The sequence below is a fragment of the Hermetia illucens genome, chromosome 1 (genome assembly GCF_905115235.1).
Source record: "Hermetia illucens chromosome 1, iHerIll2.2.curated.20191125, whole genome shotgun sequence".
Lineage (NCBI taxonomy): Eukaryota > Metazoa > Arthropoda > Insecta > Diptera > Stratiomyidae > Hermetia > Hermetia illucens.
This window is the reverse complement of record NC_051849.1, coordinates 71228907-71245021: the sequence shown is the minus strand read 5'-3', so window position 1 is coordinate 71245021 and position 16115 is coordinate 71228907. Positions and strand designations below refer to the sequence as shown.

Sequence of the window (16115 nt, the reverse complement as noted above, 5' to 3'; positions counted from 1 at the left end):
TTTTTAATGCGGATGAGACTGGGTTGTTTTATAAACTAGTCTCAGACAAGACGTTGAAATTTAATTTAGTTAACAAAAGAAAGAGTAACTGTGATGGTGGCAGCCAACATGAGTGGCACAGTTAAAAAAGCTTCTCGAAATCTCGAATCGATTCCTAGATATTTGAAAAAGGTACGCACTTACCAGTTGATTATGAAAATAATCGCAAGGCCTAGATGGGATCGCGAATTAACGAAAAAGAAAATCCAGCTTTTCGTAGATTAGTGTCCTGTACATCCCTATATTGATGACTTTAGAAGCGTAACCCTGGTGCTTCTACCTTTTCCTAACATCATTGCAGTATTGCAACCCATGGCTCAAGGGATTATTAGAGCTTTAGAATAAAATTTGCGTAAAAATCTTGTCCTCAAAATTATCGAGTGTCTTAACATCGGAGCCAGCGCTGAATAACCAAAAATTACGGTTCTCGATGCTATTCTGATTCACGATGCCTGGACCAAACTTATTCAAAAGACCACTGTTATAAACACGCTTGATTTGGCCTAAGCACTGTACCTGTACCATGACTTCAAAGGCAGATGACTTTGTCTGAAGATCAGATGGCTGCAGAAACACTCAACATCTTTGTTCAAACTAACTTTGATGATGATGTTATGAAAAGTATGATGTCTCATATTAACAATGTTGTAAGAAGTTCTTACTATAGAACAAAAGTGGGTTACAAACTATCGAAAATTACAGAGTTTTAAATCAATAACTATACACTAAATGAATTTACCAAAAATACACTATTGTTTCGCTGTTTCATTAAAGTTTCCTATAAATATAATATTGTCTTATGAGTTCACTTTGTGCGTCGTCCGGTTAATGCGACCAAATTTCGTCGATCTCTTGAAAGTCGTTATATCCGGATTCCACTATTATTCAAATTCAAATCAAGTCACAAGGGAAGAGATACCGCAAAGTATTCAACCGATCAAGATTCGAATCCACTTCTGTGAAAATCCATTTTTTTTGCGGTCTATGAATCTTTCAGAAACGTACGTTTTATCGCTGCCCAGGTAAAGATGCAAGTAAAGTTTCTTGTACTCGGTGTCCAGGCATTATTTCCGCCAAAGCTGTGTAAACATTGTCTTTACTTTACTTTTACGCTGTCACATGTAAATGAATTATGTAACATATGGCGAAGATTTGCATTAATTTAATTTCTCACTTTTGTAAAATATATTTGAAGCAATCGATGGAGACATATTAATCAACGTTACAACATTATTATTATATAATTAACATGCAGTAAACAACATATTGAACTTTCGGTTTTGACCCCTTTCTTTTCGGGGACGTTGTACTTGCCATAATATGCTATATAGCTTGTTACCATTACTGCCGAAACGTAAGGTAAATTGAAGGATTGTCCTTTCATGCACCAATTACTCACTTTTCTGTTAAAAACTGATTAATTACTTTAAAAGTAAAAAATAACAAACACTAAACTAAAAACAACAAGAAAAAACTAAATCAATTTTTAAACCATTATAATCAATAAATGGGTGTTTGGAAATGGTTTTTTTTTCATCGGATATGGTAATTGGGCAGGTGAAACTATTATTTCGGCGTCAAAAAACATAGTTATTTTCTAACGCGGGGAGTCTATTATGCCTTGTACATAATCATCGAACAGGCATGACCTTCAGAATTTTCTCGAGCTTTTGTACTTCTACTATTTACTTATTTACTATTTTTGCAATTTCTCTCTAAAATATCTTCGTTTTTATTAATTCTTCGAATTCACGAGACAGCCCTTTGCCACGGGTTGTTATGTTTTGATATTGTTTAGATTATTAAGCAAATGATTACGAGCATGTTTTGTTTTTATCTCTAAAATGTAATTTGGTTTCAAAAATAAAACATTTCAGTGAGAGAAACTCTAAGTTATATGATCGCTTCAACAATCAAGCACTGACTATGACTATGGCATATAAACTGTTGCGATGTTTCCTTTTTTACTAGCACATATCTAACCAAATTCGTGAAATATAACATTTAATACGATTTTTATGTATTTATATGACTGGAATTACAAGATTGAGTTGTGGAAACTTACTTTCATGGGTGACTGTATATGTCATCCCACTTTAACCCGTTAAAAAATTGCGGCTGCCATCCCCAATTAAAAAGTTACGGTATCCCAAAATGAGACGATTTTCATACTAAAGCTTCGAACCTTATCCCCGCAGACGAAAATGTGCGTATAAAAGGAGAGGGCGGTATTGTCCCTCAAACTCCGTTAGAAAATTGCGGCGGTCACACCTCCTTAAAAAATTATGACCTTCCATATGGGAGGGATTTTCATGGCAAAGTTTGATTTGTCCAGGGGGTGAAGAGAGTATGCAAGAAAAACAAGAAGATCGCCCTTTCAAACACCGAAGAATTGCGACACTGGGGCCCGCGCGGTTGTGGGAGGGAGAGGGGATGGCAGGGTAAAGGGCGGCGAAATAGCGACCCTTTTGGGGGTTTTTTGCAGGATGGGATCTTTTTAAAATTTTGTGTGTAACAAAACCTTATTAGAATCGATTTATTCGGAAACGGCTAGACCGATTGAAACGAAAATTGGTGAGAGTATATAATCTGGTGTTCCCTTTACATGCAGTAAGTGGCGCCATCTTGTGTTAAGTTTAAGGGAGGGCTCGCCATACATGTGAACGAAGGGTGCAAATTTTTTTTTTCACAGAATATAGCCATGTGAGGCATCAAATGAAAGGTCTCAATTAGTACTTTTCGAAATTGGTTTAATATTTGATATTGAGTGAAACATAAGGGAGGGGGGCTCAAAATATGACCCCCAAAAAGTGTAACAGGTCTCGTTCTCAGAACCTATCCAACCGAAAAATCTGAAAAAAATCACAGTGGTGCATCTCTACGAAATCTAGGCCTCAAAATATATCCGGATCCGATATCTGCACAAACAAAGTTAATAATAGTATATTTCCACATTTTAGAAATTTACCTGGCACCTCCCCTTACGTTCATCCCAGGAGTACAAAATTTGGCATGCGTGTAATGAAGAGCATAATGCACATTTTGGTCAAGGTTGAAGAAAATCCAGCTATTATTAACAAAGTTATGGGAGGTGAAGCTTTACAATTTTTTGTGAATTTCGTGCACTCTACAACCTGCATGACGTCATCATCACATATCAATTCGTCAATACCACAACGAAATGAGTTCTTATGAATTGGGTCGCAGAGAAATATTTTGTTTTAGTTTTTTAGTTATTTGTCAACCAGACATGTATGTATGTAGGTACATAATATATGCGGGCTAATGAACTTTGCGGGTAGTGCCTAATTCAAATAGATATAAGAAGTAAATCGGAAATATGGGTACGATCAATTTATATACGTGCATATAAGTGTACAGTATTGGGAAATAGGCAGTTTGTTTGTTTAAGGTGAGCGTAATATCTATGGCTGTAATATGTACGTATGTTTCGTAGTTTGGAAAAATATGAAGCATTATGTTGGATTTGTAGCTATATACGGATAGAAAAATGTGCGTTTTGAATTTCTTACAGAAGATGAACACAAAACCGTTATACCTAAGTATCAAATCTTAGGAAACAACGAAAATCCTACTAACAGCATGATAACTCCCTAATACTGCTACAAATCTAAATATTCCAGGAGTTTCACCTTTCGAAAGCATTGTCATAAATTACTAATCCCCTACGCCAAGTGTATACGAGTATGTTGTCTTAATAAATATTTTCGCAACTGTTTTTCAATGGCATAACATAATCTTCGTGTAAAGTTTTTATCTTATCAAGAATCTTGTCCCATTATTGAAGAATACCGGCACCTGATAGCGGAGAATGTCTACAAAAGCTGCCATCACGACATATTATATTATTTAATAAAATATGGAAGGATAATTTGCCTGATTTTGTTATATTACTTCAGGAAAAAATATCGGATCTTAGAACGTTTCGAAGAAGCAACAAGAAAGCTACGATGCATTAAATATTAAGATGCTAATGTACATAACGTATGTGAGTGGGTCACAGCAAAATTTCCATATGAATGAATTTGGCTTCATCATAGTGAGTGGTTTAGCGAGTTTGGCACATTTTCATCAAATATTAAGTTGAATTAATTAAAATACGAACGCAGTAAATTCTCAACCGTTTTGGGAGTTTTTTTCCACTCTAATGAAATTGCCAAGATTTTTCTACTTAAAGATTGTCCTGTAAGAAAAACCAGCTCGACCTGTACCTCACATGGGAAATGACGATAAACAGAATTTATGCACGTGTGCCAAGTCACGCAACACACGCCTCGCTGTTGTTGCCTACGTAGCACTGGACATAAACGAATTACTGCATATGTTACCTAATAACTTCCTAAGCCTCTGGTGATAAACATGCTGATAATAAAATTGAATTCAATAACGAACCGCCACATTGGGCAGACAATGATCAATAGGGCAGTGAGCACTGGGCTTGAGACACTTGTAGCTGCTAATGCTGACTGCAAAACAGCTGCTCGCATACAACTCGTATGCGGATTTCCTTCCATTGATAAAATCCGTTCCGAACGACAACATGCCATCAAATTACTATAGCCAATTGAATGTTTTTTCGCGCACTCACCTACTGCCGAAACGACGATTAAAGCAGGAATGTAGAAAACGGCATTTGGAAAGCTGTGCTGGAAGGGATCCGATTTTCCGCTTAACTCCACCATTGTGATGTTATCGCGCCTGTTGTCACTTGTCCCCGAATCCTACTTAATTCAGAAAATCCAAAGAAAGTCCACTCTAAACCGACAATCGCTAAGATCTCCGCCGCTTGACGGGTAAGGATTATGTTATGACGTTTCAGAATAGCTACGTGGGCAAGTGCCACCTGCAAAGCAAAGTAGTCATCTCCTTCCTTCACCTGAAATATTGCGGTCTAGCGTTTGTATTGTACCTTTTCTAGAATTTTTCGGGTGGGTTTACAACCCCATGAGCTGCTTATTTGAATTCCAATTGGGAAACGCGAATATGGCAGCATTGAAGTGATATTGGCGCCAGATTCGATGTCACAATTGAAGGTTCGCGGGATTGTTTTGATTTGGTTCTGAATATTGTTATTGACACTGTGATTTTCGAGAATGCCTGTCGCAGGCGACGAGATCGAAACAACGCGGAAGTTCCTGAAAGACCGTTTACAGCGTGACTTCATAACTTTCCGCGGACATGAGGAAGAATGGGAAAATATCCGTGGATTGCTGCGCAGGACGGTTGAAACTGGTGAATCGAATTCGGTACTTATAATTGGACCCCGCGGCTCAGGGAAGTCCAAGGTAATTGTTTAGACTTATTAAGGGCTCCGTACTATTTATATAATTTATCCACATCGTTTCAACTATATGAAATAAACATTGATTTCTACTGAGGTGCGTCGATATGTGAAGTATACATACCTCACCTTGTGTAACTTCATTCACTTTTGTGTATTTTGAGCTGGGCATACTAACTAGGAGCCGTGCATATCTTCCTCGCAGGACACTTTCAAGTATGTCTGTTTGATTTTGACAAGGTCTGGCTAGTCGCATCCATAGCAGTTGTGCTATTTGTAATTATGGAAATCTTGTTTCCAGTTTTCGAAAACATTTCTATTGATACTGACATTCCTATTATGAGTTCCAGATTTGTCATTTTAGAACTTAAATCCTCTGCTAAGTCCTCCTGTGTGTGTTTGATGTTTGGGAGACGCATAGTTTGATAGTTGATCTCACCTGCTGCAACTGGAGCACATTAACACCGAAGTTCTAATATCTGATGCATCCACAGGGTAGGCACTTACGTAGCAAATGCTCAGTAGATCCCGCCTTTTCATAACAGGAGATTCATTTATTATCTTGTATAATCCCTATTCTGAACATATGCCCAGTTAATGAAAGTGAATTATGACAACTCCGAATGCTTTTCGACAGGATAATAACGATTTTGTCAAGAGTAATTGTGCCCCTTTAGTAATTATAGTGTATCTATAAACTATAGTATGTCGTTTAAGCCTATAACCGAAAAGGACTTTCGTATGTTCCCTATTTCTAAGTTTTTCAACACGCAATCTGGTATTAAGTATATATGTTCTGTGGAGGATTGATCACCCCTGTTCGTAGATATCTCTAGCCTCCCCAGGTAATAGTTTAGCTTGCGATGACCATTGACCGCGCCTAAAAACGGGACAAATTGTATTAACTGATCCTCCAAGTTGGGGCCACAGAAGGAGGCTCGGACAGAATGAATTTTACGATGAAGCCGGCAACGAAAACGGCATGGCACGTGTACTGTCTGTACAGACCGGATGCTGTTAAGCAGATAGCCGATACCTTATCCCAAATCAAGGCTGATGTAACAGCGCTGCAAGAAGTGCGGTGGAAAGGACCGGTTTTCTGGAGAAATGCAACTACACCATATAATATAGTGACCATCCAGTCAGCCATGTGCTCGGAGTAGGTTTCTTAGTCAGCCAAAAAAATGAAGCCTGCTGTTTCATAATACCTAACGACTGGCAGGGAGGCATTATCTGTCCCATACATAAAAAGGAGGGTATCCCACCGTGCAGCAATAATGGAGGTATCTTGATAAGCCGGATACCGGATACATACCAAAGAGGCTTCACTCCAGGCACATCAGAAACAGATCAGATTTTCTCTCTGCCCCAAGTGATGGGCAAAACTACTCGAATATGGCCATCAGTTGCACCATCTTTTCATCGACTTCAAGGCTGCCTACGACAGTATACTCAGGGTAAAATCGTAACTGTAATGGTCATATCGGTATTCCGGCGAAATTTATAAAACTGACTAGACTAACCCTGACCAATGTGCGAGGCGAGATAAAAACATCAGGATCACTCTCAACATCAACAACGGTCTAAGAACAGGGGATGCTCTATCATTCGTCCTCTTTAACCTGACCCTGGAAAAAGTGTTCCGCGATGCAGATGTTAATGCAAGAGACACCATTGTCTTCAAGTCCACCCAACTACTGGCCTACGCTAACAATATTGACATTATGAACAACCCGAGATGTACAGTTTACGATCCAAATCGAGCAGGCGGCACGAGATCACGGGTTGCAGATTAATGAAGGCAAGACGAAGTACATGGTGGCAACGTCAGCGCCAAAAACCCAAGAACGAACAAAATCGAATCGCACTGGTCAAACGAGAACAATAAAGATAGGAGACTACAACTTTGAGACCGTTGAAAATTTCTCCTATCTAGGGTTGAAAATTACAACTGTAGACAGCTACGACTATGCAATCCGCGCATGGTTATTGGTAACCAACAGAGTCTATTTCAGCTTACAACAAGTCAGGAAGCTAGACGCTTCAGGTATGAAAGGTTTTGTGCATTTCTTATATATATTTGGGTGGATATTTGTCCCATTAGAACCTAGCACGTAATATATGCATGTATAACATTATGTGAAAATGCCGACTTTCCCGTGATACTGACATTCAAAATCTTGAATTTGCACAAGAGCGACAACTTTGTAAGTGATTTTCATCAAACGGATTGCGCTATATCTTATAGCGTCAAATGATGCAAAATTTGGTGTTTGTAGGAAGAACTTAAGGGTGGTTTTCCAGCCGATTACTAAAAATTATAGTATTATTAACTTTATTTGAACAGATATCGGTATGAAGGGTATTTCGGAGCCTAGGCACCATATAGTGGCAGCATCCTGATTTTCTTGAGATATTTCGGTTGGGCAGTTTCTGAGAATTGGTCCGTTAAAGACATGATCACTTTCGGCAGCTCGCACTCTCCACTAACCCAGCTCTTTCATTTGATACGCCACTATAATTGGTGAAAAAAATCTGCACCCCCTTTCACACATACGGAAGTCCGGAAACTGCAATGAGATGACCACATCGGACGAATGCACGAAGGAAGTATTCCAAAACGGATGCGGAAATTCACAGTAAGGGAAGCCAAGGAAACGTTGGGAGAACTCATAACTGGGAGACCCGGTCTGTGGATCGAGTTATTTGGAGGCAATGCATTTGCGGGCCAGCGTTCTATTTGGGCTGCAGCGCCATCAAAACATTAGCGCTGGCAAAATGTCATTTACTTCAGGTGAAAATCACCCGACTTAAAGGCTCCTACTGCTCATCTCATTTCAGCTTCCGAACATAACTCTTTTACTAGTTTCCAATTCACGGTCTCCCCCCTCTGTTCGTTGTTGGGGTGTAATCCAGGATGCTGTTTCCTTCCGCCGTGTTGTAGGACCCCGGAAATTAGTTCTGAAATGGAACCGAGTTGAATTATTAACGCCTTTCACTCGCAGAATTTAGCCAGTTTAACTATTAATTCCGGTGGGAGCCAAGTGTCGTTTCCTGGGAAGTATTCTGAAACCGCAACTGCCTCTCGAGTTCTTCTCTCGGCTTTCTGTGAGACTTGGACAGCCACGGGGTCTCCAATTAGAGACTGTAAAAGATATATATATTTGAAGTTTCTTTTGAAAATCATGCAAGTCCTCAGTTTTTCACAAAGGAATCCCAAATTAACTGCATGCTTCCTCCTTGTAGACTGCGAATCTGTCCCCGGTACACCCAGGGGTCTTGAGCCAGCACTATTCCAATGTTATCTTTGGAACTTGGTCTTGCAGTTATTGCAGATGCGGCTTTTGCATGGTAGAGATTTTCTTGGGCTCTTTTACTGCTGACCATCGGCTCCGTTGGTGCTTGAAACTCTTGTTCAATGTCGGAGTATTATCCTCCTCTTCTGACATGGTATTTCCTTGCATTTCACTGTGCGAGTTGAGGTCTAGGTCGTCCGACTTTTCCTCTTCTGTGTAAGCCCTTGCTCGGATTGTGGTGGCGAAACACCTTCAGAGAACTTCAAACGCCCAAGTTTAACATCGACCGCTTATTTGATCCAGCTATCTTTCGATAGTGGAAGATTTATTTTGCTGATTGGACAGTTCGCTGGAGAATATTGATAAGTATTGAACGGCAAATAAAATGGTCTTTTCTCTCTTTGAGGAAAGAAAATTAACTATTAGACTGGTAGGTGAAGCAGAAGTTCCCACAAATAATGATCAATTTTTGCGGGAAGTAGTAGTGGATAGGTCCCACATTAACAAGCCGTCAAGTCGAAAACTCGAAGCCGTCAAGGGGAAACTCGATGGCTGACTATGCAGCGGTACCCACTGTCCTAGAATGACCCAGAAATACATGGCACGGAAAGTCCTACAGGGAACTGAAGCACATTCTAATAAATCAATAGCATGGACGCTTAACCATGATTAATGCGTTATGCCCAGATATCGTCAAATGACAATCACATAAAACAAAAACAAGATATATGGGGTCTTTGAAAACTACCGAGCACTCTGTATACTGAGCGATCCTCATGCGATTCTAAGCAAAAAACTGGCCAGTTTCTTTCCGGATCGTACCAATTGTAGAGAAACTTTCTCCCACTTGTTAAGTCTATGGATTCCTCTTTCGTCCAGAGCAAAGGTAACTCATCAGACTCTGTCTCAGGGACTCGAGGTGGTTCCTAATTGTTATCCACTCCCCTATATAGATCCACAAATTTAACATGGGTCTGAATTATTTTAAGACGAAGCACTGCCTAATATGAAATCATTTTTGGATTGGATTAGTTTGCTCCTCCCTCAACAAGAGAGCAAGCAAATGTAAATAGAGTAGTCAAGATGTTTGAAGTCAAGTCATTTTCGATTGAAGCTTTAAACGTTCTTCGGACAAATAAGCATGGAGAACGTCTTTGATAAAAAGAAAAGAATATTATCGGCGAAAAGGCGCAATGCTGGCAGATTACAAATTTCTCTTAGATTTTACCTCGATGCGTCAATACATGGCGCTTTGATAAAAGCTATTAGTTTCTCTGGAATGCGCCTCCTATATAGAACATAGCAAGTACATTCCCCGTTGACGATGTCAAAAGCCATCTTCACATGGATGCAGAGCAGGTGAAGCTTTTTAGCTTAATGATGGTCTTTTCTGGAATAACCTATCGCTTGCTTATTCAATGTTTTACTTCGGCCTTTCCTAGGCATTCCTTCCGTTCGTCAACATATGTTTTCATTTTCGATCAACTAGAATTAGATTTTGGAGAATATTTGGACACTCCGTTTCAATCTAATTTTCCCAAAAATAAGGCAAAAGGCACTCAAGCAACAAAATGTGAAAGTAGCTTGTTTCCGAGTGGTTCGGCCGCGAATATAGCTAGAACAAAGTTTCGACTGGAATAGATTCTATGTCGCATTTGAATTAAACTTCCACAATTGAAAAAAACATACTTCGAAATATATTATAAAACTCCTTTTCCATTCCCAACTCTAAAATTTTAACTGTTTTCATCATTTCAGCTTATTTCATCGGTGCTTTATTCCCTGCTATCCGAAAAGGATTTCTATAAAAACGCATTAATCGTGCATCTGAACGGCCTTATCCACACAGACGATCGGATCGCCCTGAAAGCAGCCACAGTTCAAATGAAACTCGAGAATGCTGTCGAAGGCAAAGTATTTGGATCATTCGCTGAAAATCTCTCATTTCTTCTAGCGTGTCTCAAATCGGGTGACAAATCCAAATCAAAAAGTGTCGTATTCATCCTGGAGGAGTTTGATATGTTCTGTGCGCATCATAACCAAACATTGCTCTATAATTTGTTCGACGTATCTCAGTCAGCGCAAACACCAATATGTGTCTTAGGGATCACATGTCGTCTTGATGTTGTTGAATTATTAGAGAAGAGAGTCAAGTCCAGATTTTCTCATAGACAAGTATTTCTATCTCCATCAGGAGATGATTTTAACGAGCGAGTGGAACTCTTCAAAGAACTAATGCGATTGCCTACTGAAAAAGAATTAAGAGCTCTTGAACCAAGAAGTATAAATCTCGTCGACTTAAATTCATCCTTGTGCTTTCTACGGAATATTTTTGAGCCGAAAAACTATAAATTTAGCAAAACTCATGTTGAAAAATGGAACAAACATATTGAATCTCTGGCATCTAGCGTCGCAGTGAAGACAGTTCTCGAATACCTCTACGATATTGATGTAACCGAAGTTTTCTTTAAAAATTTCCTCTACCGGTTGGTATCCAAATTAAACCCCGACCATAGTGAACTCACAGTGGACGATATTTCCAAAGTAGCATCAGTCTACAATACTGATGGCAAAGTATTACTCCTGAATGGCTTATCCGTTCTTGAGCTATGTCTAATAATAGCAATAAAACATCATTCAACAATCTATGACCGTGATCCCTTTAACTTTGAAATTATATTGGGACGATTTAACAAATTCGCAAAGACTAGCACGAGTATGCAAGGTGTTGAACGGGCAGTTATTTTGAAGGCGTATGAACATTTGAAAAACTTGGAGATCATTAGCCCCATAAGTGGAGGCGCAGCGAAAGTACAAAAAGAATTCCAAATGAATAAATTAATGTTGACATACGGGCAAATCGACCAGGCTGTTGCGAAGTATCCCGCTCTACCGACAGAGGTTGCACAATGGGCGCAAAGTTCAATAGCATGATTACGCCTAACCAGAGTATTTAAATAGGGATCATAGTATCAAATATTTATTGTTTTCTAATTAGAAATAAGTACTACATATATGGTATAATGTATTTTTGTTCCAACACCAATTCACTCAAATAAACCAGATATAAGATCTATGCTCTAGATGTTTTCAGTTAAGTTTTATGGTGGTAATGAGAATTTTCCTCAATTTTTTTGCATCTTAAAGCCATTTCTTCTTGTTTAGGATTTCTGACTCAGCCTTGTCAGTGAAATATAGATCTCCATTTCAAAAACATGGAGCTGTATGCCTGGGAGGTAGAAAGAGCAGTTTAAATGTATAATTTGCATATGTTTCCAATTAAAAGTAACGATCCATGTTCAATGCGGGCATTTGCTGAATTTAGTATAAAATAGCTTCCCCAGCGAAGCTTGTTATCATTCGTGATCAGTTCGCTTTCAAGATAACCAACAATGAAAGTAATTACACTGTTCCTAGTAATCCTAGCCATTTTCCATGCATTGGCAATGCAAAGTGAAGGTAGTCCCGGGTTTTTCTTGAAAATAACCAAAAACATCCCTCGGCTAGGACGGAGTGCACCATCATCAAGCTTGGAAAAATACATCTTGAAAGCTGCGAAGAACATTCCCAGGATAGGGCGTCGCGATTACTACGTAAGTACTGTTATTTCTACTATCAGGACCTCATGTAAAACTAACGTTACTTAGGTTGATCCAAATCTGTCCGAAGACACGACTAAATCGTGGTACGACCAAATAATGATGCCATCAAAGAAAATGTCCGATAATTTCAACGTGAATCACTTAAATAACTACCATTTGATTCAACCATTAGACGCAAACACAATTTACGATGTCCTGACCAGGGATATGCTGAACAGTCATCGTTTTCGATTTGTTTCTTGGAAGGATTTTGATCGTGCTTTAGAACAAGATGACGAACTCTATGATAAATTGCTGTCAATCGGTAAAGAAGCAAATTTAAACATACCGGGTGATTCAAAGCAATTTGTATCGTTATATGGTGATGTATCTAATAACGATTTGCTTTACTATAGGGCTGATCGAGATCTAAATGCCCAAGACGAAAACGGACAAAAGGAAATGTGAACATTACTGAACTATTTATAGTTTATCTTTCAAATTATTTTATCTTCATCTAATTTTTAATAAACTAATTGCAGAATACTAAAGGTTTTTTAGTAAGAACGCATTGTGTTGCAGCCTTAAATTCAAAGTGGATGTCTTTCTTGTGATCCAACGCATCTCCACCCATTATGTTAGTGTAGAACTTCGCCTCTAAATGTGGTTTCAAGTTGAATTGGCTCCACAGAAACCTCTTAAATTTTGCAACCATCATGCAAAATTGGTGGAACTTTATTCCACATTTGAGGATGAATATTCTAAAAAGCGAAGTAGTTTGATATGAATATTTGGATCTTAGTCTTACAAACGAATTAAAGAACACAGGAGTGTATATAATTTAATGCATCCTAATTATAATTCCGAAATCCAAATGTTCAATTGTTAGATGTTAGATTCAGAAATACGAGCCGAAAACCGCTTTTCTGCATATATGTCCTTATGGGGTTTCGCTCTCACAGAATCTGTACTAACGCCTCACAATATTTTCTACTTTTTTCCTGGGAAAAATTCTCCAGTGTTATCGCTCAGTATAATTAAATCCCTAGATGTGTTCTCAGAGCGATCAACCTGACAGCCATGATGTCACTTTTCTTAATGTAACTATCCACTGCTACTTCTGCCTTTTGATTGATACATTTACGGGTATGTGGGCTGACGCCAACGTACTTCTTCGTTCGAGATTATATTGGGCGTTTTGAGGATTTCGGGTAACATTGGCACACAGAGAATATTGGGGAGGAACAGTTTGAACTCGAAATAGTTCCATTAGGTTCAATATCGTCGTAGAAACAACGCTTCGTAAATGGATTGACGCCTTCTGTGCTTTTCCCATTAATGCAGATAGAAGGAATGCAGGGCTGACGAGAGGTAGAGGGAACGGGGTGATTCATCCGGACCCGGGCTTTTCTTGGAGGGCCGAAACAGAGACTTTAACAAAAGTAGGTAGATACTCTGGTAATACAGATGGGGCCCTATTCAGTCTGTACCCGAATTTTCTCTTTACACTTTTCCTCAGGAATGAATATTTTGCGAAAAATGCGAAACGTTATTAACCAGTTCCTTCAATGCAAAATTTGTGGAGATAAAAGTCACAGCGACGCGATTTCAAATCTATGCTTTTCTTATGAAAGGAGAGTTTATGTGGTATCCACATTGCTGGAATAAAAAAAATAAATTAATTCTACCTTAGTTTCTGAAGAGTGATTGGATTGAACTCTGCAAGAATTTGGTGTATAGATGACGAATTAGACTGATGCGTCCGGCGGCCAAACCATATGGCTACGGTAGGTAATGTATATGCGAACAGTGACTGCCCTCCAGCAAGTCTTATTTTGGCAGGCGCTCCTGATTTTATTGCAGCTAGTTTGGGGGGGGGGTTATAGTTTTGATATCAGAATGCATCAAATTTGACCATCTGCAACCAAATAGAGGAGCATCTAGTTGATGATTCCCAATTAACCTCTTGCTTTTGCGCCAACAACCTGGAGAATCGATCCAAAGAGCACATTACCTCCAGGAACATCTCACCCAGCTCTTGATTGTACCCGCTATTGTAGAACATCATTTACAACGATATATCCAATCTCCAACAAGTTACAGTGAATGATGCCAAAGATAGCATTGATTTGAGAATGTCGGGTTGTACTCATGTGTAGGGTGGAGCAGAAAATGAAAATAATAATTGCAAACTACATTGTCCCCTTTAAGTTGGTCAATATTTAGGAATCATATTGGGTGCAACGTTTAATTTTAAACGACTGCTCTAGTATACTTGTTACAAAACGTGCAGCGGTAGTAAAGCCCATGCGAGGTTAATGGCGAATGCGAAAAGTGTATTTGTTTTACACTTTTAGGCTGCTGAGGCTCAAGGTGAGGAGGAGAAGGAGATTATTTTCATCAGGTTATAATTTACTCGGGGATCCTGAATTGAGATATCCAACGGAATAGCTGAACAATAATACAAGGGAAATCATAATTTCCAGTCCGAGCCCGGCTTTTCCCTCTATGGCCCTAAAAGAAGGGATAGCCTATCAGATCGACAACCCTGGTTGGTATTTATCTTCAGTCCGACTCTGCTTGCCTCTTTCCTTAAATTCAGAGCCATTTGACGAAGGCCTAGCATAGATAATGTCAAATTCCTTTGCAACTTTACCTTGATAGGGCAGGTGAACGCCTTTCATGCCTAAAGTGCTCCAGATGTTGACGCTCTTGAAAGCTTTTTCGGAGCTGATGAAGAGCGGATTAAGCGCAATTGCGCACCCCAGATTATCCCCTTTTTTCACCGCCTGGAAAAGATCTTGGATTTCTTGGATGAAGCAGTTGTATGCAGATCAACCTACTTCCACGTTTTCGCAGTCAACCAGGTATTATGATGCCCCTCGCAACCCCTTCAGGAGGTGACCGATGACCATAGCACCGGGGATAACAACATTTTTGATGACGGCCCATAGACATCAATATTCTACCCTCTTTCTCTTCTATGTATAGTATGTCTCCGTAGGTGCCTAGCACTATACTGTTGAGATGTTCGGTACTCTGGGTCGGAATCTCGCAGTCCATATACTGTCTAATACCAGCTCCTAGATAATTGTGGCAAATTTTGCTGTTACCGTTCCAGACACTAGATTCACGTTTGTTTCCATCGAATAATACAGTACCGCAAAAGAAAAAAAGTACTCTTCAGGACCCCACGATCTTACCTCGCCAAACCTCAGTTTGTTCAGCCTGTAGCACTGAAACTTTCGCTCAAGTTGAAAAAAGAGGGTATTTTGGGGCCACAGATTATTATTCTGTTAAAGGAAGTTGCACTGGGTCGCTAAAGAACTTTTGTGCATCTTTTCCTGGTTATAGTCTACTTACAACTGCTAACTATAGTACGTGAAGCAAGCCTATAACCGTCAGGGATTTTAATACATTCGCAATATTTCAACTTGGCATCTGGTATTAAGCATTTCCCCAGGTGCATCAACCTACTTTGCACAAGCCCGGGACACTGTCCTAGAATGTGTATGAAGATTTCGACACACTCTACACATAACCTACAAACAGTGTCCGTAGATATCCTTAGCTTCTCCAGGCGATAGTTTACTTGGCAGTGAGTATTCCCAATATACCAGGAGGGGCCACCGATACCTGATTACGAATAGATCAGTCAGCCTCCAAGACGTGGTTTTCGTTTCTATAAGGTAGGGTAAGGATATATCAGTGGCCTCTCCGAGGAGCCCAATTAGCACTGTAGTGTGCCGTTTTGGTGCCACGAACTCCTAATAATATGACTACTGTAATAAGAGCAAGGAGGCGTTTCTATAGTATAAGATAATTGGAGATTTGCAAGTTTTGAACTCACAAATTACTATTCCTTTTAATTGACTTTTGCAAGAAGCAGAGAATCCT

General features: G+C 39.4%; 3 protein-coding genes across 4 annotated transcripts in view; 2 read left to right on the top strand and 1 right to left on the bottom strand.

The window, feature by feature from the left end:
* LOC119647283 overlaps positions 1 to 4889 on the bottom strand; it is a 53799-nt gene extending 48910 nt beyond the window's left edge. Inside the window, exon 1 of the mRNA XM_038048183.1 lies at positions 4649 to 4889. Coding sequence (XP_037904111.1) covers positions 4649 to 4742 — 94 coding nt within the window. The 5' untranslated portion in view covers positions 4743 to 4889. The remainder of the gene's footprint in view (positions 1 to 4648) is intronic.
* Positions 4890 to 5019: 130 nt separating this feature from the next.
* On the top strand, positions 5020 to 11713 carry LOC119647280 (origin recognition complex subunit 4). Its single transcript, XM_038048173.1, has 2 exons — positions 5020 to 5345; positions 10396 to 11713. The coding sequence occupies exons 1-2, from the start codon at positions 5154 to 5156 to the stop codon at positions 11569 to 11571; spliced, it is 1368 nt and encodes a 455-aa protein (XP_037904101.1). The 5' UTR covers positions 5020 to 5153; the 3' UTR covers positions 11572 to 11713.
* Positions 11714 to 11984: 271 nt separating this feature from the next.
* LOC119647282 lies at positions 11985 to 12762 on the top strand. 2 transcript variants are annotated; one of them, XM_038048177.1, is made up of 3 exons: positions 11985 to 12230; positions 12285 to 12570; positions 12635 to 12762. In XM_038048177.1, exons 1-3 carry the CDS (start codon positions 12030 to 12032, stop codon positions 12649 to 12651), a joined length of 504 nt encoding a protein of 167 aa, XP_037904105.1. In that variant the 5' UTR covers positions 11985 to 12029; the 3' UTR covers positions 12652 to 12762. The 2 variants fall into 2 exon arrangements, with proteins under 2 accessions (XP_037904105.1, XP_037904103.1); XM_038048175.1 differs by having other exon boundaries at positions 12285 to 12762.
* Positions 12763 to 16115: the final 3353 nt, after the last annotated feature.